The sequence below is a fragment of the Stenella coeruleoalba genome (genome assembly GCF_951394435.1).
Source record: "Stenella coeruleoalba genome assembly, chromosome: 2".
Taxonomy (NCBI): domain Eukaryota; kingdom Metazoa; phylum Chordata; class Mammalia; order Artiodactyla; family Delphinidae; genus Stenella; species Stenella coeruleoalba.
The window spans coordinates 143,345,062-143,371,172 of NC_137147.1; the positions used below are offsets into that span (position 1 = coordinate 143,345,062).

At 48.5% G+C, this 26,111-nt stretch overlaps 1 protein-coding gene across 3 annotated transcripts in view; it reads left to right on the forward strand.

Annotated features, from left to right (window-relative positions):
• Nucleotides 1-5,631, forward strand: part of DAPK2 (death associated protein kinase 2) — a gene marked incomplete at its 3' end in the record, with an annotated part of 119,106 nt that extends 113,475 nt beyond the window's left edge. For all 3 annotated transcript variants that reach the window (XM_079913266.1, XM_079913267.1, XM_079913268.1), the window contains 3 exons: nt 2,566-2,655; nt 2,764-2,847; nt 5,457-5,631. In XM_079913266.1, coding sequence (XP_079769392.1) covers nt 2,566-2,655; nt 2,764-2,847; nt 5,457-5,537 — 255 coding nt within the window. The remainder of the gene's footprint in view (nt 1-2,565; nt 2,656-2,763; nt 2,848-5,456) is intronic.
• Nucleotides 5,632-26,111: the final 20,480 nt, after the last annotated feature.

A 26,111-nucleotide genomic window follows, 5' to 3' on the forward strand; every position in this document is an offset into this window, starting at 1 on the left:
GTTGCCCTGTGTCCTCTTTTGCATCTCTCTTCCAGGTGGGACCTAAAGCCAGGGCTGGGCTTGCGGAGGAGGTGAGAGGCAGTTAAGGAAAGGGCTGGGAGAGCAAGACATGGCCTGATGGGCCCCTCAGAGCCCCCATCCTTTTCTCTTCTCTCTCCTCTCTACCTTCCTCCTTTTCCTCCTCTCTCCCCTCCTGCACTCTTTGGCCCAAACCACCGTGTCCCATTTTGGGGGAGTGAATAGCCCCTGGCTCTCTCGTCTCCCCTCCATGTCAAGGTTGCGTGCACTCTCCTCCCTGCTCCCTGACCTCCCCAGGACTCTGCCTCTCACCTCGCTGATTCCCAGGCAGAGCTGTGGGGAGTCATGGTGTCATGACACCCTCCCGTGGTCTCACGGCTGGGCTGATGCAGGTGCCCGGGCCTCTCGCCGGTGGGGATGAGCAGGTCCTGGGACTTCGTTCTGGTTTGATTCTGCAGCAGCTCAGGGAAACAGTTTATCCGTACAGCTCTTCAGCACCCACTGTCTTATGCTCTGCATCAGGAGTGGGTAGTGAGGAAACATTGACAAAAACATGAAGAAAGTTCTTCCTGTTGTTGTCCACTAGTGAGATGACTCCACTGCAGAGCTGACCAAGAGAGGGGTTAAGTATAATAAAGGAGCATACATGTTTTGGTCATGTTGGGAGAGAGAGTTTCTTGGAAGTTATCTTGGAAGAGGTCATGTCTGAATTGGGCTTTGAAACACACAGAGGCCGTCCTGGAGGAGGGAGATTGGGTAAACAGGGAAGGGGCCTCCTGCCAGAAGATGTCAGGTCCAGAGCAGTGTGGGCCGGCCATGTGCACTGGCTTCCACTGGCACCTGGCGCCATGATGAAAAATAAACAGGCATGGAGGTGTGCTTGCAGTGTGGTTAGGAGACAAGACCAGCATCAGGAATCAATGAGTGACCTCACTCAGCGGTCACTGAGGTGCCAGAGGAGGCACTGCTGTGAGGAGGCTGTCAGAGCAGAGAGAAGAATAGAGCTGGATGGGACCTTGTGGATCGCCCCGGGCAGTTCGTTTCCTTGAGTCACCGAGTCCTTTAAGAATCATTGGAAGCTATTGACTCTTCTCAGAGGAAATGTATGTCTGTACCTATACACTAAGTTTTTTTTTTTAATTGAGCTATAATTCACATACTATAAAATACACCGTTTGAAACTGTACAATGCAGTGCTTTTTAGTATATTCACAAGGTTATACAACCATCATTACTATCTAATTCCAGGACATTTTCATCACCCCAGAAAGAAACTTCACACCCTTTCATAGATAGTCATTCCGCATTCTCCCCTCTTTCCAGCCCTGGCAACTGCTCATCTACTTTCTGTCTCTGTGGATTTGCCTATTCTGGACATTTTATGTAATTAGAATCATATACTACGTGGCCTCTTGTGTCTGGCATCTTTCACTCATGATACTGTTTTCAAGGTTTATCCATGTTGTACTATGTATTAGTACTTCATTCTTTCCATGAATGGAGTTTCCATTCAGTTCTTCCATTGTATGGATATACCACATTTTGTTTGTCCATTCATCAGTTGATGCACGTTTAGGTCCTCTCCACTTTTTGTCTATTATGAATAATGCTGCTGTGAACATTTATGTACAAGTTTATGCACTAAAATTTGCAGAGCATTTCAGGAGGTTCACAGAACCCCTGAAACCCATCTCTTGATTTCTCAATCTAGGAAAACCTTGTTTTACGAAGAGGCAGGAATTCATGAGGGAATGGACTCCTCACACTGGAGTCCATTAAATATGTCCAGTTTTTTTTGTATATCAATTACATCGCAATAAAGCTATTATAGAAATAAAATAATTTATAAAAAGATGGAATGGAGAAGACAGGAAGGCTATCAATAATATATTACTATTTATTGAGCAACTCTAAGCTAAGCACTTTACATCCCCATTTACTTAATCCTAAACAGCCCTGTGACACAATGTTATTTATTATCCCCATATTACAGACGAGAAAACTGAGGCTCAGAGAAGCCATGCCAGGTTTCTTGGAGAAGTCAGGGTTTAAGCTAAGCCTTGACTGCCAAGCAGTGAAAGGCAACTACACATCCCATCTCCTCTCGACCCCCATCAAAGCCCCTATTTCCTTACATTTATTTTTGAGTGGAGTACTAATGCCCGTCTGCTAACGAGGCATCCATTTTGCTAGGCCCAGAACTGGCCCAGTGCACAGTGGGCATCGTGGGCTGCTGTACGATGACCCTTCCCCAGAGTGACCCATGGTTGAAGGACCTGCCTCCTGCGCTTCCCCTTCGGGGACGGAGGGGCTGAGCCTCCAGCCCAGCCAGTGTGCACATCTGGCTGTGGTAATAATAGCGCAGGGGTGCCGAGGGCATCTCCAGAACAGCTGGACTTCTGGAGCCGTTGCCCTCAGCGTGAGGTTCCTCTGCGTGCCCTGCCCAGCAGGGAGGTCCCGGGGTCAGGCTAAGGGTGGCATGAGGTCAGGGGCCCTGCTGCCGTCCGAAGCCCAGCGTCAGCCGCCATGCTCTGCTTTGTCTCCCAGCCTGTGGACAACCAGCAAGCCCTGGTGCGCAGGGAGTCCCTGGTCAACCTGGAGAACTTCAAGAAGCAGTATGTCCGCAGGCGGTGGAAGGTGGGTCAGGGCTTAGGGGTGGGGGCGGGGGCCAGGTGGGCCCCTGGTTCCCTCCGGGGTCTCGGTGCACATCCTCACCTGGCGGTTCCTCTCCTCCCCCTCCCTCAGCTCTCCTTCAGCATCGTCTCCTTGTGTAACCACCTCACCCGCTCCCTGATGAAGAAGGTGCAGCTCAGGCAGAATGAGGACCTGGTGGGTAAATGCAATGCTCTCTGATGGGTGGAACTCTGGGTGTGGCCTGGAGCTGGGGGAAGGGGGCGGGGAGAGGAGGTGGGGCTGAACTGTTTCTGGCAGGCTCTGCACAGTGATCTGTGTTCGGGGGGACCACTGGGGTAGTGCTGGGAGGGGGCGCTCCAAGGGGGCAGCATGAGCCTCTAGAGGACCTCGAATCCTTTCCTGGTGGGCTTTCGAAGGGACTGCTGTTGCCACTCCACAGCCCCAGCCTTCCCCTGAGGACCTGTAGCCTGCCAGGGACCGTGGGAACAGTGGACAATGAGACTGCCCAGGGGCAATCCAAAATCAATTCCTGACGATCCAAGGATCTGCTTTAGAATGAAAGCTTTACATTCATTTGCCGATTTTTCCCATTTCTGTTTTGCTTTAGTTTGTCAATAATAATAAAAACAATAATATTTAGATGATATCTTATATTTGATTAGCTTGTTGCAGTTTTACGTACATCTAAAATGAGAGACTTACAAAATAATATAGTAGTCAAGAGCATGGCCTCTGGAGCCAGACTGCTAGGATTCAACTCTTCCACTTACTGTGAGACCTTGAGGAAATTACTTAACCTCTCTGTGCCAAAATGTCATCATTTGTAAAATGGGGTTAACAATAGGTCCTACCTCACAGGGTAGTCATGAGGATTAAATGATGACATATTCTCAGAGCCTGGCATTTTAAGTGCTCAATACTTATTAGCAGCTATTATTGTTGTTTAAAATCCTCTGGTAGACTGTAAAATGCAGTGCTGGTGCTACGAAATGCAGTGTTAGTATTGCAGCTGGTCAAGGTTCCCTGACAGACCCTCCCCACTGCTCACCGAGTGTGGTGAGGGCCCCAGGAGGGTCTAGGATGACACAGGTCAGGACAGAAGGTGACTGCCTGCTCAGGGAGAGGCTGGAAGGCGGCAGCCTGAGGTGAATGGGCCGTCAGCCCTGGGCAGCCTCAGGGCGCACAGCACTTAGGCTGCATTGCAGGACCTGGCACAGCCCCTGTGCTCCCTGCCACCAGCCTGAGCCCTTCTTGATTCTCACTCTTGTCCGGAACTTGAGGATTTATGGCTCCAGAGACCCAAAACAACCGCGTGGCTTTGGCCAAGCCATGTCCCTTCTCTGGCTGCCTTCCTCATCTGCTGTAAAAGGGGACTGGACTTGCTCCCTCTGAAAATCCCTGTTAATCACAGGCAAACTGTTCTCCAGCTGTCTTTTGTATTGTATGGCCCTGACTCATGCTCAAAAGTTTCTATTCAGCAGAGCTCAAGTTATTTTTATTGTTATAGCCGGGCTTGGTCCAGGATGTATTTGGCTAAAGTTGATCTTGACCTTGGATTGCCAGCTGGCTCAGGCCAGGGGAAGGAGAGAGGGCCCTGGGTAGGCACATGGCTGACAGCGGGTATGCCTTTCAGGCCGAGTTGCCCTGGTACAGTGCTGGCCATTGGGAAAGAGGAACAGAGAGTAACTGAAAAGCGTATAAAACTCTTTCCTAATTTTTGTCCTTGTGCAGACATTTAAAATAACCCTCTTTTTTACTCAAACAGTCAGCACCTGATATCAGCTCCATGGCTCACCCTACATGTGGAAAAGGAATGAGTCCCAGGGGACTTCCCTGGTGGTCCCATGGTTAAGACTCTGGGCTTCCGCTGCAGGGGGCCGGGGTTCGATCCCTGATCAGGGAATTAAGATCCCTGCGTGCTGCATGGCGTGGCCAAAGAATTAAAAAAAAGAAAAAGGAATGGGTTCCAGACATCTATTATTCAGTTTTCCAAAAGGCATTTTCCTTAAAAAAGAAAAGAAAAGATACGTCCTTTTGTTTAGGAAGCATTAAAATTGAACATCTGACAATAGATTTTTTTTTTTTATGACTTGCATTGTCTTTCTGAATTAGGACTTTGTTTAATAGTTTTAATAATTTAATTAGATGCATGTGTCGTGAATGAAAAAGGCACGGTGACCACCAGGTTGGCTGCTCCACGCTGGCTTAGCCATGTAGGAGCTGATGGACTGCACTTTACTCTTTTTCTCTTTCATAAAAATGGAGCACGGAAGCCATTTCCCTGGAAAGACTACATGGCAGGGCTGGCTAAAGGCGCAGCTTAAGCCAGTCAAAGAAGAGCGGGGAGGGGAGGTGGCCGTCGGAGTCTGGGGAGATCCCTGTGGCTATCCCTCCCCCGTTCTCTCTAGGCTGGGTTCAGGAGACCCACCAGCCCACAGACCAACTATCCAAGTGGTCTTGATTATGTGGCAGCCACAAAGGACACCGGATATAATTTTCATTATTATTATAATTTGGCCTCTTCTGGTACCTGATTTTCCCTAGATGCTCTGCTCTGCCTGTATTCCTTCCTCCTGGGAAGGCGGCCTCAAGGCAGTTGGTCTGGCCCCATTTCAGGTCCCTCCCCACCCCCATCCCACCCACCCCTGGTGTCTGGACAGAGCAACAGGCTTCCCCTCAATGTCCATCTCCCTGGTTTACAGGCCCGTGACCCAGGTGTATCAGCTCAGGTTACCTAGCACAACCCCATTCCTGGCACCTTCTGACCCTCTTGCCCTGGGTCTCTCTTTTTTTCTGTCTTCCAGAGGAATTGTGAGAGTGACACAGAGGAGGACATCGCCAAAAGGAAAGCCCTCCACCCCCGGAGGAGGAGCAGTACCTCCTAACTGGCCAGGCTCAAGGTGGCCACCAGGGAGGCCTGGGCCCCGCAGGGCTCCTTTCTATGCAGACTCTTGGACCCCGCTTGTCGCCAGCACCCAGGCATTCTGCATCCCTGAGCACTTTGCAAGAGAGATGGGCATGCAGGATTCAGAAGCATTTGCAGGGGAGCCAGGAGACCCTGGGAGCTGTGGCTGTCACCTCCTGGGAATGCAGGAGACTCCAGCATTCCCAAAGCTCTTAATTCTCCACAAAATGGGCTTTCACCTGCTGCCAACCTCAGAACCTGGGATGGGGATGTGGACCTAAGAAAATTATGCAAATGACCATCATCATCATGGGTGAAGGTCAGATTCAGGCAGCGTTCCTCACAGGATGAGGGAGTTCAGAACCAGCCTGGTCAAAACTGACACCAGGAAGACAGAGGCCTCCCCCATGGGAACAAGATAAGAAGTGAAATGAATCTTGGGGTGTGAGGGACCAATCCTGTGACCTCCCAGAACCCACGTGGAGTCCACGTGTCATGCTGGCCAACATATCAGACCTTCTAAAGCAGCCCATTTTCAGCCCACTGTGTTGTAATTTTTTTCACTTTTATTAAACTTCTGGTTTACCTGATGCTCGGCTCCTTTTAGGACTCTCCCGATCTGATTTTCTTTAGCTCAGGTCTATGACTGTCGGGGAGCACCTGGGGTGCTGAGTGGATAGCACCTCCGAGGGTCATACTGAACCACCCGTTCTGGACTGCAGGGTGCCTACCTTCTACATCCTTCCCTAAAGGAGTGCAGCCCAAGAAAATCAGCCCAGATACCAGCATATAATGCCTGTGCTCCCTCCACTACGACGACAGTCACCCCTGCTGGTGTGGACTGAGTTGTGTCTCCCAACCTCTGATACCACTGAGTATTTGGAGACAGGTCTTCAAAGAGGTCATTAAGGTAAAATGAGGTCACTGAGGTAGACCCTAATCCAATAGGACTGGTGTCCTTATAAGAAGAGAGATCAGGACGCACAGGACCATATGAAGAGACAGTGAGAAAGCGACCATCTACAAGCTAAAGAGAGAGGCCTCAGAAGAAGCCAACCCTGCCAAGACTCAATCTCAGACCTCTGGCCTCCAGAACTATGAGAAAATAAATTTCTGTTGTTTAAGCCACCCAGACTGTGCTTCTTTGTTGAGGCCGCTCCAGAGAACTAATACACCTGCCAACGATGGCCAAGATAGGGGCAGGGGGCTTTATGAAGATGTGGTTGGAGAAGGTCAAAGAGGGACCTACAGGGAGAAAGGAGAGGAAGAAAAAGATGGATTACCTGGACCCTTGAGTGAAGATGGCAAGAGAACTTTGACAACATAGAAATCTGAGCCCTGCTTTCCAGGCCAAAGGAATGGTGGTGCTGAGCAGAAACCCAAGAGAAGACCCTTGGAAGCCAGAAGTAAAGAGGGTCAGGGTGAGGCACCAAGGCTGAGAAAGTACATGGGAAGAGGTGGGGAAAAGGAAGAGAAGTTTTGGAAGGTGAGTGAGGGAAAGTGTGCCAGGAAGGAAAGAGGGGAAGAAAATAAGGGTGGAAAGGAAAGGGCACGGGGAGAAGGGGAGGCATCCTTTCCCTTTGTCAGCAGCAAGTTTTAAGCACGTTGTGTGAGAGAGTGGGCCCAGCGGCCCTCATCCGGTGAATGATCTAGGGCAAAATGGCCCCACAGAAACAGAAAGGCAGTCCAGTTTCAGAAAAGCTTCCAGCCAGAAATAGAGCGGCCTGCAAGCTTGTTGAAGAAAGCTCTGCCGTTGCCTTGGACGTCCCAGTTCTCAGGAGGATCCAGCTCTGTGCCTCCCTCCAGCCTCTGGAGGATAGCCGAGGCTGAGAACTGCTAACTGTGTTCAGGGCCCCTGGGTCATGGCTGTGGCTGGTCACATAGATCAGCAGGGAATGTTCTAGAACAAGGGCTCCTGGGCCCTCCTAGGAAGTAAAACGTGGTAGCGAGTAGGCGGCTGCCCTCCTGCTAGGAAAGAGGGCAGTGAATGGCTTTGACAAACCCAGTCTTGAGTTTGCAATCATGACCAAAGGGTAAGCCTTTTGGAACTTGTCTGGCCCAACCACTGCACTGTACTGAAGAGGAAACTGAAGCCAAGAGAGAGGAAGTGACTAGTTGTGCTTCACACAGCAGATTCGTGAACATGTCTGACGAAAGCCCAGACTTCCTGATTCCTAGTACTGTGTTCATTTCTTCAGCTTGATAACTGTGGGAGACCTTTCAGGAAATGGATGGACACTTTGCTTTGCGTCATTTTAAACATGCTCTCATCTGTCCTTTACTGTGGCCTGCCCTGTCATTCATTTCTGGAAACGGGAGAAATGGTCACACTTGCTTCTTTCCGTCTTTGCGAAGGGCACTGCCCCTGAGTGGGGATAGCTCGGCAGCCAACCTCCGTGGGCTGCAAGTCGGTCAGTGAACCGATATTTATTGGGCTCCCACTGTATGCCTAGGACTGTTCCAGATGCCAGGGTTAGAACAATGAACAGGACAGACTTGATAACTTCCCCTACGGGGGTCTACATTCTGTAAAGTCCTGGAAATCCAGGACTCCATCCTACTTACAGGCTGCTCCTCCCCGCTCCTTCTCATCCAGATGACATAAAGCCCTGCTGGCTGGGTCCCCCTCAGCACAGCTCTCTGGGGTTTGAAGGCACCCGCTGGGGTTCCCAAATCCCTCAGGAAGCACAGGGCCAGGCAGTGGGCAGAGAGGAGCCTTTGAAGATGTGCATCGTTTGAGGATGACTTTGACACCTAGCAGCCCGAAGCCAAGCATCTGTGCCAATCCCATACAGGGCCCCAGTCCCTGTGGCCTCTCGGCTGGCAGAGGGCTGGTGCCCTCCAGGTGTGAGGAAGGGTGGAACAGCTGGCCCAGGGGAACTAGGTGTTCTGGGTTAATTCTGAAGAAGGCTGTGTTGACCAGCTGACACTTCAGGAGACCACAGTGTGCCCTGAGGCGAATGGAACATTTCCAGTGATGAGCTCAGTTAAAAGGCAGTCTTCAAAGAGTCTGAAGGTGCCCTGCCCCCGAGTGTTTGCCTGTATGTTTGCAGGATGCTGCATTAATATTTCACAAAGGCACATATAAATATTTCAGTGCTCTGCATTTTAATGTCAATCTCACTGGTTTTCCTGGCTCCAGATCTTGGATTTCATTTGCCTTTTCCACTAGCCTATTTATTTGCTGAAAACCTTATTTTGGAAGCAGGCGAAGAAGGCCATACCATAAGAGGTGAACCACAAAATCTCTATGAACGGAAAGTAGGTATGTGTGAAAAGAGCTTAATTGAGGACTGGGATATCACAAGGAATTTCATCTGGCACAGGCTTCTCGAACTTTCCAGCTGGTTCACAACTTGATGTCATCCTGACATTGTTCTGTTCACCGTTGCTGCACCCCAAAGAATAATTGTTCCTTGGTGGGCTGCTGAGAGAATCCCATTCTAAGCAGACCTTAATAGGCTTAGGGATTGGAGCTATCGAAGAGCTGTAAACAATGGTTAATTCACATTTCAAAAAGCAGAAACACAGTTGCTGACCTCTCATTAATAGTTTCTATTTTTCCCTTTCTCCCACTAGTTCCCTTTTTCTCTCCCCCTCTATCCATTAGCAAGTCATAATATATAGCTGAAGTACATATTTTAGTAATGTTTTTACTTATTGAATAAAATTTGTGTTCCCAGTTCGTAATCGAAAAAATAGTTGGTTATATTATCTAGGGAGGAATAATTTTGTAAGTATTTCCCCCCCTGTGGATCAGTGATCCTCCCACCTCGAGCTAGAAAAAAATGAAAGAAAAAAAAATAAGCTCTCAATAATTTTTAAAAACCTGTAATAGGAACATTTATATACGCTTTATTTAATCCTCTTTGTGAACTTGTAGGGGAAAGGAGAGCCCCATTTCTATAGATGAAGAAGCTGAGACTCAATGGAGTTAAGAAATTTGCATGCAGGGATTTCCCTGGTGGCGCAGTGGTTAAGAATCCACCTGCCAATGCAGGGGACACAGGTTCGAGCCCTGGTCCGGGAAGATCCCACATTCCGCAGAGCAACTAAGCCCGTGCACCATAGCTACTGAGCCTGCACTCTAGAGCCCGTGAGCCGCAAATACTGAGCCCGCGAACCACAACTACTGAAGCCCACGTGCCTAGAGCCCGTGCTCCGCAACAAGAGAAGCCACCGCAATGAGAAGCCCGTGCACTGCAACGAAGAGTAGCCCCCACTCGCCGCAACTAGAGAAAGCCCACACACAGCAACAAAGACCCAACGCAGCCAAAAATAAAATTAATTAATTTAAAAAATTTTGCATGCAATCACACAGCTGGAGCATTTAGAATCTGGATTCCAGCCCAGTTTTGCCCACCCTGAAATCCACATTCTTCTCTACTTTTCCTGGAGAGACAATGTTGCGTGAACAAAGCATCCCAGAGAACTAGAGAGAGCATGATACTGTTTTTATAAAGCTCAAAAACTATACTATCCTTTGTTTGGAAATACATGTCAATGTGATAAAAGAGTGTTTTCAAAGCAAGGCAATAATTATGCTCAAAATTCAGGGTGACACTTACCTCTGGCGGCTGAGATGGGGAAGAGGACAAGCGTGAGCACCAGGCTGTTGGCAGCGTTCTGGACAACACTAAGTTCATGAGGGGCTCACGGGAGTTCATTTTATTATTATGCTTTCTCACTTACATATGAGTTATCTATGGTTGTCATCTATCAAATATTAAAATAATACAGGGAGAAAGTGAGGTGAAAAAAATCAACCCTAATGGTCATGAGATGCCACAGTGGACAGGACTTGGAGGCTGTGGTGACGATCCCCAAGTGTGCCTTTCCCCTCATGACTTAATGCTGGCTTTGCTCTGTGTTTTTTTACCTTAATCAGAGGTCATCATGCCACTCAGTGAGAATGCCTCTGTTGTATTATTATTCCCATTTTAAAGAGAAGGGGTAGAAAATCCCCCCTGCTTTGCAGCTCACATCCCCAGTCACCACCTCCCCTTGGAATTTTCCTAAGGATGCTGGTCTGAGGACATCTTCCAAGCCCAACTACGCTGAGTTTGCCAGCTCACTCTCTGGTGCCTTCCTGTCTCTCTGAGTTTAATCCCAGAGGCTGGACAGGGTTTGAAAAGGCATTTGGGGACTTCCTTGGTGGTCCAGTGGTTAAGGTTCCGGCTTCACCGCAGGGGGCATGGGTTCAATTCCTGGTCGGGGAAGTTCCACATGCCGCATGGTGCGGCCAAAAACAAAACAAAAAAAGCCATCTGGGCCATTCCCCTGCTCATTTTGAATGGAGAGGAGGCGGTCCTGTGAATTGAATTCCCTCAATTCCCTTTTCTAGTTCTTAGCAGTCCTTCGTATATTTCACTGCTTCAACAAAAGGCCTGGGCTAATTCCTGGCACTTTTCAGCTGTTGAATCTTGTCCTTGTCATTCATCCTTTCTGGGCCTCGATTTTCTCTTCTGTGCAATGGTGATAGTAACATCAATGTTACCTGTCATGAGTGCCTCGTTGAGACCCATTTTGTAAGGGAGGTTTGTCAACTTTGAAGAACTTGGCAAACATAAGGGATCTGTTATTTACATACCTTAGTTGTACTCTGAGACCACAGGCATAAAGAGCAACTCTGAGAAATGTAAAAGGAGAACAACCACGGCGACAGTGGCACTCAACGGTGGTGCCCTGAACTCTGGTTAGAGGGTTCCTGGGGCCCGGGCACACCTCCTACTCACCTTTTCTGCCCCAACACACCTCTGTGATGCCTGATTCTGCACAGAGCCTCAGCAATGGTTTATTAAACAGAAGAGAAAGCAGGAAGGGCCTTCTTCCCACATGGGTGCCAGAGGCTCTCAGTTGGCCGTCTTCTTCCCACCCCTCCAGAGGGTGCTCGCGGGGGAGGCCGGAACAGAGCCCTGCTGGGGGCAGGGTGCTGAGAGGGAGACACTGCTGCTTTGCCTTTTCGTTCAGAACTTGTGTAGCTCACTTCAAGAGGCGTAACAACTCTCTGAACAAGTAGATACAGGGACCTCCCTGGTGGTCCAGTGGCTAAGACTCTGTGCTCCCAACACAGGGGGCCCGGGTTCGATCCCTGGTTGGGGAACTAGAGCCCACATGCCACAACTAAAAAGATCTTGCATGCCGCAACTAAAGCCCAGTGCAGCCAAATAAATATTAAAAAAGAAGAAGAAGAAGAAGTAAATGCAGGACTCAGACTATTTGGCCCCTACCTTGTTTCCTTGTTTTGTTGTTTTTGATGCTGATTTAGTTTGTTAGGATGGCCATAACAAAATACTACAGACTGGGTGGCTTAAACAACAGAAATTAATTTTCTCACAGCTCTGGAGGCTGGAAGTCCAAGATCAAGGTGCCAGTAGGGTTGGTTTCCTCTGGGACCTCCCTCCTCGGCTTGCAGACAGACGTCCTCTTGCTGCCTCTTCACATGGTTGTTCCTCTGGTCACAAGGATCCCTGGTGTCTCTTTGTGTGTCTGCATTTCCTCTTCTTATAAGGACACCAGTCATACTGGATTAGGGCCCACCCTCCTGGCCTCCTGTTAACATAATCACCTCTTTAAAGGCCATATCTCCAAATAGTCCCATTCTGAGGTACTGAGGGTTAGGACTTCAACATATGAGTTTGCGGGGGAGGTAGAAGATGCAATTCAGCCCGTAACAAATATTTCCTTTAAGAATTATGAGTTTTTCATGTCTGCCTCCTCTTGTGGGCCATAAGCTCTGTGAGAGCGGGACTGGGCCTGTTTGCTGTTTTGTGTACAGTGTCTGTGGGGGTTCAGTAAGCATTTTTGGACTGAATTAATGAATGGCATATTTTTCCCTGTGGATCCAAAACGGCAAGGAAAGCTGCAGACCTCACGCTGGCAAGAAGCCAAAACAGAGCCTTCAGAATCGGGCGCCCGGCAGCCACCCTCTCCCAGCATTCCTGGCCTGCAGGGCGTACTCAGTTTAATACACACTGGTGCCGAATAGGCCTACCGTGGGTCAGACTTTCTTCTGGCCTTAAAGGATGAATGAGTAAGCTTCTGGTAAGAGAAGGGGAAAGAAAGTATGGGTTAGTGTTCTGTTTGCTTGTCCTTACACCTTCCCGTGGCTGAACTTCGGAAAGTCGCCAAATGAAAGAGTAAAACGTCTCCTCTGGCTGTTGAAGTAGTAGTGTGATGAGTTAGGACTTCACCATTTTTCCCCACCCCTAGCCATTGTGACCCTGATTCCAGGTCAGAGACCCAGAGGGCCCTTCCAGAGAGCCAGAGGCCACCTGTTGGGCTTGGAAGAGGTGTTCAAGGTCAGGCATAGATGACAGGGCAGGCTCTGGCTGAGTCCTTTGGAGGAGTGTGTGTGTGTGTGTGTGTGTGTGTGCGCACTTCAAGGTACCTGCATGTGCGCATCTGTCTCTGTGGGTATATTTGGATGTGTGTGTGTGTGTGTGTGTGTGTGTGTGTGTGCAGCCCTGGATGTATCTGAGTTTTCTCTTTGTTTCTGTGTATGTGCATCTGACTGTGTGTCTGGGGGTTCTGGGTGTGTGCGTCTGTCTCTGTGTGGGTGGGTGAATCTGGGTGTCTGGGTGTTGTCCAAAAGGACTCATGGGGAAAGTGCCTCTACCCCAGGCTTTGTAGCATCTGTTCTAACGCTGTCAGACCTCTGAGGCCAGTCTATTTGACATTCCAGGGGACAGAGTTGAGGACAGCCACATCTGCTGAGTCATAAGGATGTGGGCTCTGTGTGTTCACAGTTGGACATATCTCCTTTCACACACCCGGAGGGGAAATTTCAGACGGACTGGCTGACCCTGCATTCTTTCAGAAGGTTATGACCTCTGCCAGCCCCAGGAAGGAGCAGAAACGAGAATGCTCAGGAGACCTGGAGGTTGGCAGGGGGCAAGATGAGACCTGGGTGTTCCCCAGCTGGGTACCCTGGGTCATAGCTTTCTCAGGCCATTCCAATAACCAAGCTGCCGGCTTTGAAACGGATTGATGGACGCTTCCTGGTGGAGGAGGGAGCCAGGGCAGATGGTCTTGAGTGATATAAAGTGCAGACCTCACCAAACTCTTAGTGCTGACCCTAAGAGGCCCTACCAGGCCATGAGCCTGGAGTCTGGAAAATCCTTCTCTTCCCTCCCCAATTCAACCAACAAATAAACAAAAACCACCGCAATAGTGTGCCTAGCCACAATGCAATCAAGTGAGCCTCTCAAGTTTGTCTGAAATAAACAGTAAACATTTCCCCAGGGTGAGCAGGGGCAGGAAGCCTCAGTCATGGGCTCCTTGATTGGAATGGATTTCATAGGTTCTTTTCCAAGGGCAGATAAAGAAGGGCAAGAGGGCATTTGTGGTGTGTACCTGGCAGGGCATGGGAAGTAAACGCCCCTTCCGAGAATTTACACGTGCCTGGCGTGGAAATGGGCACTGTTCCCGAGGAGCCCAGGCTGGGGGCAAACCCGCAGATACTCAGCTTACCCAGAGATGAGCTACTTCCTGTAGCCCATGAGGCTGGGGGCACAGGTGTGGATGAGGTGAGGCAAGGGGTGCATCCAGGAGGGGTTGGTCCTTCTGAGAAGGCAGTATTCAAAGGAGGGAGGGGGCTGGCCCGGAGCAGGGGCCTCACCACTGGTCACTTCCTGTATTCAGGCAGTGAAGGCCACTGACAAAAATTCATGCCAGTCTACCATCACTCGCCTTTGGCGAGGTCCAGCCAGCCCTTGGGGCTCTGTGGGTCTGGACAGCAGGGCAGTAGGTTTGGTGGGGATCAGGTTCTCCTGGGGAGACAGGGGCCTGAGAAGGAGGTTGGGTGCTCAGTGCCTGCGTAACCAGGGGCTTCAGCGACTTTGTAGATGCCCACCCAACCCCACTGGAGTTGCCCAGAGGTGACAGGGAGTTCATGATCTCCTGGCAGGACCCTCAAGAGTTGGTGTCAAACTGTTCACGTTGTTGCAAGTTTTTCTCAGGTTGAGTTCAAATCTGCCTCCCTGAAGATCCGGCTGTTGTCCCGGTTCTGTCACATCCGTTTAACAAATATGTAGACAGAGATGAAAAAGACAATCTGTGTCCTCAAGGAATCCACAGACTAGTGACAAGGACAGCTGTTACACAGGGCAGGATGAAATAGGGGCTCAGCTGCGAGCTGAGGGAGGGGTTCTTCATCCTGACTGATGGGGGCCCCGGGAGGCATCCAGAGGAGGTGGCATTTGAAACAGGCTTAAAGGATAAGGGGATTGGTGTATGCGGAGGAGCTGCGGAGTCCAGGCCAGGAAAAGCTTGAGCGAAGACACAGGGGCAGGAGAGAGCAGAGCAGTTCCTGAGGATGCGGAGTTGCTTGGCAGGGTGGTGACCTGGTGTGGGGGGGGGGCCGTGGGGGAGATGGGGGCTGCATCACAGAGGGGCTTGAACCCACGCCTGGGCCTTTGTTCAGTGGGCCACAGGAAGGCTCAGAGGTTTTGGGAGACTTTTATCAGAGCTGCGGTTTACATCACACAAAGCGTGTTCCCCGTCCAGCAGTGTCAGCATCACCTAGGACGCGTTAGAAATGCAGATTCTCAAGCCCCACCCCAGACCTGCTGAATCAGAAACTCTGGGGGAGGGGCCTAACTAACTGCTCAAACAAGGCCTCCAGGTGATTCTGATGCACTGCTTTAGAAAAACAACCCTGACAGCCTAGGGAGAGACAGGTGAGGTGGGCGGAGTCTGGAGGAGGGAGAGCAATTTGGGGCTATTAGTATCACCTGGGGGAGGCAGGAAGCCGCCTGCCCCGGGGAGGGGGCAGGAAGAGTTAGACAGATTTGGGTTGCAGTGCCAGCCCCTCACCTTCTAGCTTCATGAACGTGGGCAAGGGACTTCCCTTTCCTGGGCCTCAGTTTCTGCATCTTCAGAGAGGAGTCACAGCTGGAGAAGGTAGGAGATGGTCAACGACCATTTCAGCTTGCCCAGGACTGAGGGGTTTCATGGGACTCAAGATTTTCAGTGCTAAAACGGGAGCGACCAGGACAAACGGGGATGGTTGGTCACTCAAGCCCCCGAATGGTACCCAGAAAGAAGCACTGCTCAGGATGTCTACAGAGTGAATGCCGAGAGCAGGGTTGCTGAGGGGCCCAAAGCCCATTCTTGAGCACTTTTGGTGACAGCTAAAGTTGCCAATCCCTCTTGCTGCTGTTTCTGGTGCCCGTTTGGCGGGGGCCTGTCCCCCAGGCCTCTGCTCCTCTCTGGCTCTGAAGACCAGCAGAAAGGGAGACGGGGCCCAGGCCAGGCAAGGGCACGAGGCCGGCACCCCATGGCCGTATTGCTGGCCTGGTGCCGGGGTCACATGAAATACAATATGGCTGAGGCCTCCCAGCCCCTGCTGATACTGCTGGAGGCTGAAAATACCCAGTGTCCTGGCCTGGGCGCCTGGCTGACTCTTCTGGGTCAGGAGTCAGGGGAGCGACTGTGGTGTCTGTTACTCCACGAGTCTGGCCTTCAACTGTGTTCTCACCGCTTCGGCCAGGGCCCTCTGGGTAGGGGTGGGGACTTGCAAGCCCTGTGGCCTTCTAACTTTCCTACAGTTGGGTTTGTTTTTTTTAATTGAAGAATAGTTGATTTACAATGTTGTGTTAATTTCCCTTGTACAGCAAAGTGATTCAGTTATACATATATACGTTCTTTTTTTAATATTCTTTTCCATTATGGCTTATCGTAGGATATTGAATATAGTTCCCTGGGCTATACAGTAGGACCTGTTGTTTATCCATTCTCTATATAATAGCTTTCATCTGCTAATCCCAAACGCCCAATCCTTCCCTCCCCCATCCCCCCTTCCCCTTGGCAACCACAAGTCTGTTCTCTATGTCTGCGAGTCTGTTTCTGTTTTATAGATAGATTTGCTTGTGTCATATTTTAGATTCCACATACAAGCAATATCATATGGTATTTTTCTCTTTCTGACTTACTGCACTTAGTTTAATAATCTCTAAGGCCATCCATGTTGCTGCAAATGGCATTATTTCATTCTTTTTTATGGCTGAGTAATATTCCATTGTATATATGTACCACATTCGTTATCCATTCCTCTGTCGATGGACATTGAAGTTGCTTCTATGTCTTGGCTATTGTAAATAGTGCTGCAATGAACATTGGGGTGCATGCATCTTTTCGAATTATGGTTTTCTCCAGATATGTGCCCAGGAGTGGGATTGCTGGATCATATGATAGTTCTATTTTTAGTTCTCTGAGGATACTCCATACTGTTTCCCATAGTGGCTTCACCAATTTACATTCCCACCAACAGTGCAAGAGAGTTCCCTTTTCTCCACACCCCCTGCAGCATTTGTTATTTGTAGACTTTTTAATGATGGCAATTCTGAACAGTGTGAGGCGGTACCTCATTGTAGCTTTGATTTGCATTTCCCTAATAATTAGTGATGTTGAGCATCTTTTCATGTGTCTCTTGGCCATCTGTATGCCTTTCTTTGAAGAAATGTCTATTTGGGTCTTCTGCCCATTTTTCAATTGGGTTGTTTGTTTTTTTGTTGTTGAGTTGTATGAGCTGTTTGCAGTTTTTAAAAATTAAGCCCTTGCCAGTGGCATCATTTGCAAATATTTTCTCCCAGACCATAGGTTGTCTTTTCATTTCGTTTATGGTTTCCTTTGCTATGCAAAAGCTTGTAAATTTGATTAGGTTCCATTTGTTTATTTTTGCTTTTATTTCTAGTGCCTTGGGAGATTGACCTAAGAAAAACTTTGTATGTCAGAGAATGTTTTACCTATGTTCTCTTCTAGGAGTTTTATGGTGTCACATCTTATTTTTAAGTCTTTAAGCCATTTTGAGTTTATTTTTGTGTATGGTATGAGGGTGTGTTCCAACTTCACTGATTTACATGCAGCTGTCCAGCTTTCCCAACTTGCTGAAGAGACTTTTTCCCATTGTATTTTCTTGCCTCCTTTGTCAAAGGTTAATTGATGGTAGGTGTGTGGGTTTATTTCTGGGCTCTCTATTCTGTTCCATTGATCCATATGTTTGTTTTTGTGCCAATACCATGCTGTTTTGATTACTATAGCTTTGTTGTATTGTCTGAAGTCTAGGAGGGTTATGCCTCCTGCTTTGTTGTTTTTCCTCAGGATTGCTTTAGCAATTCCGGGTCTTTTATGGCTCCATATAAATTTTAGCATTATTTGCTCTATTTCTCTGAAAACTGTGATGGGTAATTTGATAAGGGATTGCATTAAATCCCTACAGTTGAGTTTTTAAAAACAGGGACCTGAGGTGGAAACACCAGATAGAAAGGTTACCCATGGAAGCTTGCTCAGAAAAGTGGGGCAGCTTCTTTCTGAAGATCCCAAGGAATTTCTCCAAATGTCTTGCTGGTCCATGTGCTCATCCATGGACCAATAATGGGGACTGGCAGGGATTAGAGGATTTCTTTAGGCCTGAGAGCCAGGGCCTCAGAGCTTGGGGCAGAGACAGCTTCCTTCAAAACTGGTTGGGGGAACTGAGGCCATTGCCAAGAGAAGGAAAACAGATATTGGGAGGGACCAAACGTCTCCCTCATTCTCTTCCCTTTTGCTGCTGGGTGGTGCTCTTCACCTAGTTCTGCTGCCGGGATGCCCTCCATGAATTCAGGGTTGCCTCATGAGCGAACTCTCTGGGGTTTGAATGGGGCTTCCACTCCCAACATGCACCCACACCTGCCCAGGAGCCAGGCCTGCTGCAGCCTCCAAAATCTGCAGACCCTACTCATATCTACCCCTCTTCCCTGGAAAGAACTTCAAGCCCAGGCAGGAGGTGCTAGTCTCAGGTGCGGAGATACTGGATTTGAAGTCAGGCAAGGCTCTCTGGGCTTGAATCCCTGTTCTGGCACCTTCTTGGCCAAGTGACTTCCAGCAAGAAATTGAGCCTCAGTTTTGCCTCTTGTAAAATGGGGATGACGTCATGTTCCATGCAGCGCTGTTGTGAGGATAAAATTGAATGAACTATGCATTTAAGCTAATAGGATAGAGCACAGTACATCACGCTCAGAAAGAGTTGTTGACGTCATATAGTAAAAGAATAAAAACAAATACATAAATGAGGAAACTGGAGCAAAAGGGAGAGAAAGAGAGAGACTCTTTGTAGTATATCTGTCCAAGGTGCCTGCTCTGGTGACTGCAAAGCACGCGGCTGGCAGGTGCCTTAATGTGAATGAGGGGCCACACCTCTTATTACTAAGAGGCCACGCCTCCTGGGCCTCTCTCCAGGCTGTGAGCTAGGGGTGGCCCCCAGGGCCTGCACCCTCTGCAAGCCAGGGTTAGTTAGAAAAAACCTCTCTGCCCCTCCATGGGGCACATTCTACTTTCCATGCATCTGGCCCCACCAACGGGAACTTAACGCCCTCATATAGCCATCACCAAGCACAGAGAAATCTTCTGCCGCAGCCGGCCCTCTACCTACCTGTCCGTGCCAGGGGCAGTTTGGGTGGGAGAAGTAATGACAGTAGTGGTCCTGATTGTCATATGCCTGCTATATGCCAGGTGATTTGCATATATTATCTTCGGTTTTCACAACAATCCTGAAAAAGGGCTATTGTCTCCATTTCACAGCTGAGGAAAACCGAGGCTCAGAGAGGCAAATGACTTTTCTAAGACCACATAGCTAGCCATAAACTAAAGGGAGAGTTTAGGTTCAAATCAAGTTCTATCTGGCTCCAAAGTCTGAGGGCTTTCCACCACACCGGGGGGAAGAAGACGGCTCAAGCTCCAGGTCATTAACTCCCGTGGGATGGGGCCAACCCCCCCCCCCCACTCCCCTTACTGGTCCACAGTTTCCTCACCTGTGAATCAGGTGATTCCTAAGGTCAGGATTCTGTTCTCCTGGCATCTGACTCCTTGGAGGCCCTCTGCTGCCATGTACAGAGCACAACCCCTCCAGACTGCTTTGCCCTGTTCTCTAGACATTGCTGCCCACAGCCTTAAACAGGACATTTTCAGTCTAGTGTCTCCTCTCCGCTGGGTTCTGCCATCTTTGAGAAGACAAGCAGGGAAGCTAAGATGCGTATCTGAATTACAGGGTGAGGGGTTAATGGGCTCTTCAGTTGCCTTTTATCAGGAGCTTCTGGAAAGTGTCATAACCCAAAAGAGCAAGTGGCCAACTTAGTAACTTCATCAGTGCCTGCCTGAGTCCCCTCAACCCCCTGCACATTCACTGTGGCTTTTGCTGTATTTAGCTCTCCTCCTAGCCTATGCACTCCCTGAGGGCAGGGGCTGGGCCTTGCTCCCTGGCTAGAGGAAGTGCTTGATGGAGCACCCAGGTCAACACACCCCCGGGGGTGACTGGACCTGGATCTGACCCTGCCTGCGGAAACAGTAGCCACTTCCTGAGCTCCCTCCCCACCTCAGCCCCGCCTGCAATTTATTCCTTAGTAGCTAAAGAAGAAGCCAGAAGGTCAAAGGAGGGAGGGAGAATGTTTAGAAATACTAGAAGCACACAGATTTCTCAGTCATTCCAGTGCTGTGCCCTCCCAGCCTTGTGGCCACAGGAAGTTCCCAGGAGCCAGGCTACTCTCTTTTGGGCAGGGGAGTAAAGATATCAAGAAGTAACTGAAGGGGGACTTCCCTGGTGGCACAGTGGTTAAGAACCCGCCTGCCAATGCAGGGGACACGGGTTCGAGCCCTGGTCCAGGAAGATCCCACATGCCACAGATCAACTAAGCCCGTGAGCCACAACTACTGAGCCTGTGCTCTAGAGCCCACGAGACACAACAACTGAGCCCACGAGCCACAACTACTGAGCCCACAAGCCACAACTACTGAAGACTGTGTGCCTAGAGCCTGTGGTCCGCAACAAGAGAAGCCACCACAACAAGAAGACTACGCACGGCAAGGAAGGATAACCCCGCTAGCTGCAACTAGAGAAAGCCCGCATGCAGCAACAAAGACCCAACACAGCCAAAATTAAATAATAAATAAATAAATTTATTTTTTTAAAAAGTAACTGAAGGGAAGAGAATTAACATTTATCAAGTTCCTGCTATGCACAGGCATTGTTCTAGATTTGTGTGCAGACTTTATCTGACTTCTGCCTGTACCCATTTGGTAGATGAGAACACTGAGGACCTGAGAGGTTAAACCATATGAGATAACAAGGCTAGTGGAACTCCCTGGCGGTCCAGTGGTTATGACTCTGTGCTTCCACTGCAGGGGGCATGGCTTCCATCCCTGTTCCGGAAACTGAGATCCTGCATACCGCACTACGTGACTAAAAAAAAAAAGAGAGAGAGAGAGAGCGTTAACAAGGCTAGTAGATGGTGGAGCCAGCGTTTGAACCCAGGTCTAACTTTAAAGTCCATGTGCTCTGTGCTCCTGCAGGCTGCCTCTGGGTGGCTCCCTGGGAACCGGAGGCTGTGGAGCTCTGGAAGCTGTGCCTCGTTCCAGTCAGGACCCAGACAAGCATCCCTGGAGGCAGACCGTGTGCCCACTGGAGCCACCCCCACCCAGCCTGTGGGCACAGGGCCTCTGCTATCTGCTGGGCCTCCCCACAAATTTTTCCGAGGGATGCTTGGAATCATGTCTGACTAAGACCACTAGGTGGCGCAGTGTAGGCCATGGGACCTTGACTCCTGGATGTAAAGCTCAGTCGGTTCTTGGGGATCTTCTGTAACAGACCATGGTTCCCCTAAAAGGTTCCTAGGGAACTCTAAAAATACAGGCCCAATCCCTGAGAGTATGGTTTGATATTCTGGATTGGGTTTCTGGAATCTGCCATTACTTTAAAATTGTGTTTTTTTGATTTTCTGAATTGGTAAATTTGAATTCTCATGGTTCAAAAATTGTAAAGTATAAAAAGATGTACAGAGAAAAATCCTCTACTCCCCAGCAAGTGTTCACTATTATTAGTTACTTGTGAATCCATCTAGAGAGTATACATTTGTATATAATATTATGTATGTAATCATCTATATATAAGATTATATGTGAGAGCACACACAGATCATAAGAAATAAGGATATACATTCTTTCCCCTTTTTACACAAAGGTTGCATATCTTTTTACTAAATGATTTTTATTTTGTCATATTCAACTTCAGAATTATGTGTGTAATTATAAATTTTGGAAGAAAAAAGATATTGTGGTCTTCTTTAAATAAGACTAGTTGCCATTTAAAGCAATAAAATGACTGATCTGAGCCATGTTTTATTTGATCACCTACAGATAATGTATACAGATGCCATATATACATTCAACAAAAGAAGCAGAATGAATAGATTTTAATTACAGTAACAAACTAAACCATATATTCTTTTGCTGTCTAGCAAAACACAGTAATCACATAGTAACAATATTAACAAGCAATAGCTGTTGATTTGATCGGAATATGAGTATTTCAACCATGAACCTTATTGTAAAAATTCACTTGATTTTTGATCACCAATCTCCAATTGTGTTTTCATGACTGTTTCGTAGTCTGGGTCAGCGGGTCTGTGAGCGTTACTTATTTTGTCTTTCTTTAGTGTTAATGAAGGATGCATGGCATCCTTAGTTCTTGTTTGCACAAGTCTGTTGAAAAACTTTGGGTCATTATTGCCAGTGTCAATCAACTTTCAAGTGATTTTGCTCATTTGACTTAACGGAAACTAAAATAACATGATGCTTCTGACGGCTGTGTTGGATTCTTTCCAGTTGTTGCTCAGCCTCTTGGCTTTGGGGAGCCTCATAATCTCCGTTTTGGGAGTTGGGTCCTTAACCTCCCGCCGTATGATGATGCCAACCACTGGCTGTACATTTTCAAGTACCCTTGGGGTGGGGTGGCCCGTGCCCAGGTGCCCAGCCACAGCAACCTGTGGGATATGCTTTCGTCACGTGGAGGTTTGGTTGCCTCTTGGGGTGAGAATGTTGCTTATTATATATGCTGTCCTGCACCTTGCTTTTCTCACATAACAGTATAGAGATGTTTTCCCGTATCAGTTCATAAAAAGCTTTCGTATTCTTTGTTACGGGTGTATAGGGGTCTACTGTATGAATTAAACATATTTTTTTTTTTTGTGGTACATGGGCCTCTCACTGCTGTGGCCTCTCCCGTTGCGGAGCACAGGCTCCAGACGCGCAGGCTTAGCGGCCATGGCTCACGGACCTAGCCGCTCCGCGGCATGTGGTATCTTCCCGGACCGGGGCACAAACCCGTGTCCCCTGCATTGGCAGGCAGACTCCCAACGACTGCGCCACCAGGGAAGCCCAATGAAACATATTTTTATCAGTTCCCTAATGATGGATATTTAGGTTGTTCCTTTGCTGTTGCAAATAAGGCTATAACGAATAATCTTGTGCCTATGTCACTTCATACACGTGTACTATCTGAGAATAAAAGTCTAGAAGTAGAATCATGAGATCAAATCGTATGCACATTTAAAATTTTCACAAGTACTGCAAAATTGCCCTCGATAAGGATTGTACCAAGTTATACTTCTCCCAGGAAAGTATGAGAGTACTTGTTCCTCATCAGCTTCCCTAAAGCAATGTGTTATCTGGCTTTAGGATTTTTGCTAATCTGATAATGTAAAAAATGGCATCTCAGCATTTCTTTTATTCTGAGAGAATTTGTGGGATTTTTTTCCTATTTTAAGGTCTATTCATATTTCCTTTTCTGTGATTTGTCTGGGGAATCTGTCATTTATGAAATGTTTCTCACTTATAACCTTAGGCAAGACCCCAGATCACAAAACCTTAGAGGAAAAGATGGACATATTTAACTACATTCAAATTACAAACTTCTATATAATAAACAAGATCATAAAAAAGTTAAAAGATATAAGAGGTAAAAAATATTTGCAACGTGTATTCCCAATATAACTTGCAGAGGAAATGTCAAAGGAGAGGAAAAGGCCAGAGTTCCAACTGGCCACCACTCCTCACCATCTTTATAGCTTTCGAAGGAAGTTCTCATACCACGACTCCTCAAAAAAAACAAAAAACAAAAAAACAAACCCACCAAAGCGGGTATTATCATTTCAGAGATGAAGACTCTAGGCTCAGAGAGGTCACGTGACCCGCCCAAGGTCACTCAGCTGGCGAGGAGATGAGGTATTTTTTCTCTACCACTCACAGCTGCCTGGACCACAAGGACACCTGAGCTCTGCTTTGGCTTGGCCACTATACCGAGGGACCCCGAGCAGGTCTCTCTTCTCTCCACCTTAGTCTTCCTGTCTATAAAATGGCTGGATTTTTTAAGGTCCTTGCTAGCTCCAGACTTATGTGTGTGGTGGGGATGGTGGAGGAGAGTAGGAGTAAGCGTGGGGATGCACTATGGAAGTGGGGGAGGAGAGAGAGAAAGAGAGGGAGGAAGCAGGAGTGGGGGAGGGAGGAAAAGGGAGAGAGAGAGGAAGAGAAGGAAAACAGCAGTGGCTTACCGAACTTTCGAAGTGAAAATCTAAAACAAACATGATGACAAATTCGGATGATGTCTATAAATACAACATAACATTCCAGAGTTTTAAGCAGGCTTAGAAGGTCTCTGCTGTTGGCATCAGTCGTGTATGTGTGCTGGGGGAGGGCTCTATCTCCTGGGGCCTCTTGTGGACCAGGGAAGGGTCAGAGCAAGGCCTGCGGAGACCTGCCCCAGATTCGGATTCATTTCTGGATGACAAGAGCTGAGCCTAGAACAGGACCTGACACTGCATCTGCCCGGAGGCCTTATCCCCTCAACCCTGTGCTCAAACCAACCTCAAAGCACAATGCACAGGCTGGCCCCAGAGTCATAGAAAACAGCTGGGGGCAGCTTTCCCAGGCCCCCTGCCCAGGGCCTGGCCCTCAGAGGAGATGCTCACAGAGGGTCAGCAAGACCTGGCCGGAAGGGGAGGAAGTCCTCCAAAGGCAGGCAGTGGAGCAGGGGTCAAAAAGGGCGAGCAAAGAGGGAATGCATCCTTTGGGAAACCACGGTGGCTGGGGTAGGTGGGATAGGGGGCTGCCATACCATTGAGTAAAGACTTGTTTTTCTCAGCATGGGGTTGGGGCCCAGAAAAAATCCCAGGCAATCTTGGACCTCCTGCCTTCTCTGTCCACTTAATCTCAGGAGTGGCACTGAGAGTCATAAGGGAATTAAGGTTCCCCCCCTGCCTCTGGGAGCCCACAGGACAGACTGTGTCACACATCAAACAGAGGCTTAGAAACGTGTCCTGGGAGCTGGAGATGGGGGAGGCTCCTAAAAAGTGAGGGTAACGTGGTGTAAGAGTGCATTTATGTAAAGCAGACAGACCTCATCTGTGGTGTCAGGACAGAGGAAAGGGAGGAGGGGGTGGTGACTGGAAAGGACACGAGGGGACTTTGGGGGCTTGATCTGGGGCTGGTTACACAGGTGTGTTCTGGTTTTGAAAATGAAATCAAACCATGTACTTATGATTTGGGTACCTTTATGCATGTAAATTTCAATGAAAGGATTTTTTTTTTTTTTTTTTAAATAAGGGCAGCTTAGATGTTTGCTCAGAGAAGCTCACATTTGACAGGGGAAGAATTGAAACCGCTGAATACCTACCAGTTTGAGCACTTTGCATATGTCAGCTCCAATGCTTTGTGCAACCCCTGTGAAGAAGCTACTGGTAGCTCCACTTAACAGATGAGGATGCTGAGATGCAGAGAAAACTTGAAAACTTGTCTGAGGTTTCAGGCACTAAACGACCGAGTCAGGAATCAAACCTAGGCCTTCACACTCTCTGCTGGGCCAAGCTTCCTCCCTGTCTGGTAGGTCTCCAATAAGCCACAGGGAGAGAGAGGGAAGGGCACTTTAGGCAGAGGAGCAGTCTGAGCAAAGGCTCCTTGAGCAAAGGGGAAAAGCTCCCGTGACTGAAAGGTGGTGTTAGCCCTGATACAAAGCTAGGACTGCCTGAGGACTCCCTCCCTCCCGGAAAGTTTTAAAGCCAGGCCAAGAATTGGAGGTCAATCCTGCAGTCAACAATGAGCCATTAAAGGTCGCGGGACAGGAGGTGACTAGCATCTTGGACATTGAAGACCCTATTCCTGGCAAATCCTGTGTGGGTTTGAACTGTCCCCCTGGCCATTCGCTGTCATGGCCCACAGAGGACAACAAAAGCAAATCTATATAGCAATTCCCCCAAAATCCCAGAGGAGAAACGATGCGGGTTTGAGTGCTTAGCACTGTCCTGGGCACCAGGTTGGGGGTGGGAGAAAAGCAACACAAAAGGTGGTCCTGACCTCAAGGTGTTTATAGTGCAGCCGGAGAAAGAAGACACGTTCACATGCATAAAAGAGATTCTCAGAACATGGGTGAACTTGGAAACAAGATGCTAAGTGAAAAAAGCCAGACACAAAAGACCACATACTGTGATTCCATTTACATGAAATGTCCAGAATATATAAATCTACAGAGACAGAAAAGTGATTCCTTAGGGTCTGTGGGGAGTGATAGCTGAAGCGTGCAGTGTTTCTCTTTGTGGTGGCAAAAGTGATGTAAAATTGACTGCGGTGATGCTTACATATATCACTAAATATACTAAAACCCATTGAGGGCTTCCCTGGTGGCACAGTGGTTGGGAGTCTGCCTGCCGATGCAGGGGACACGGGTTTGAACCCTGGTCCAGGAAGATCCCAC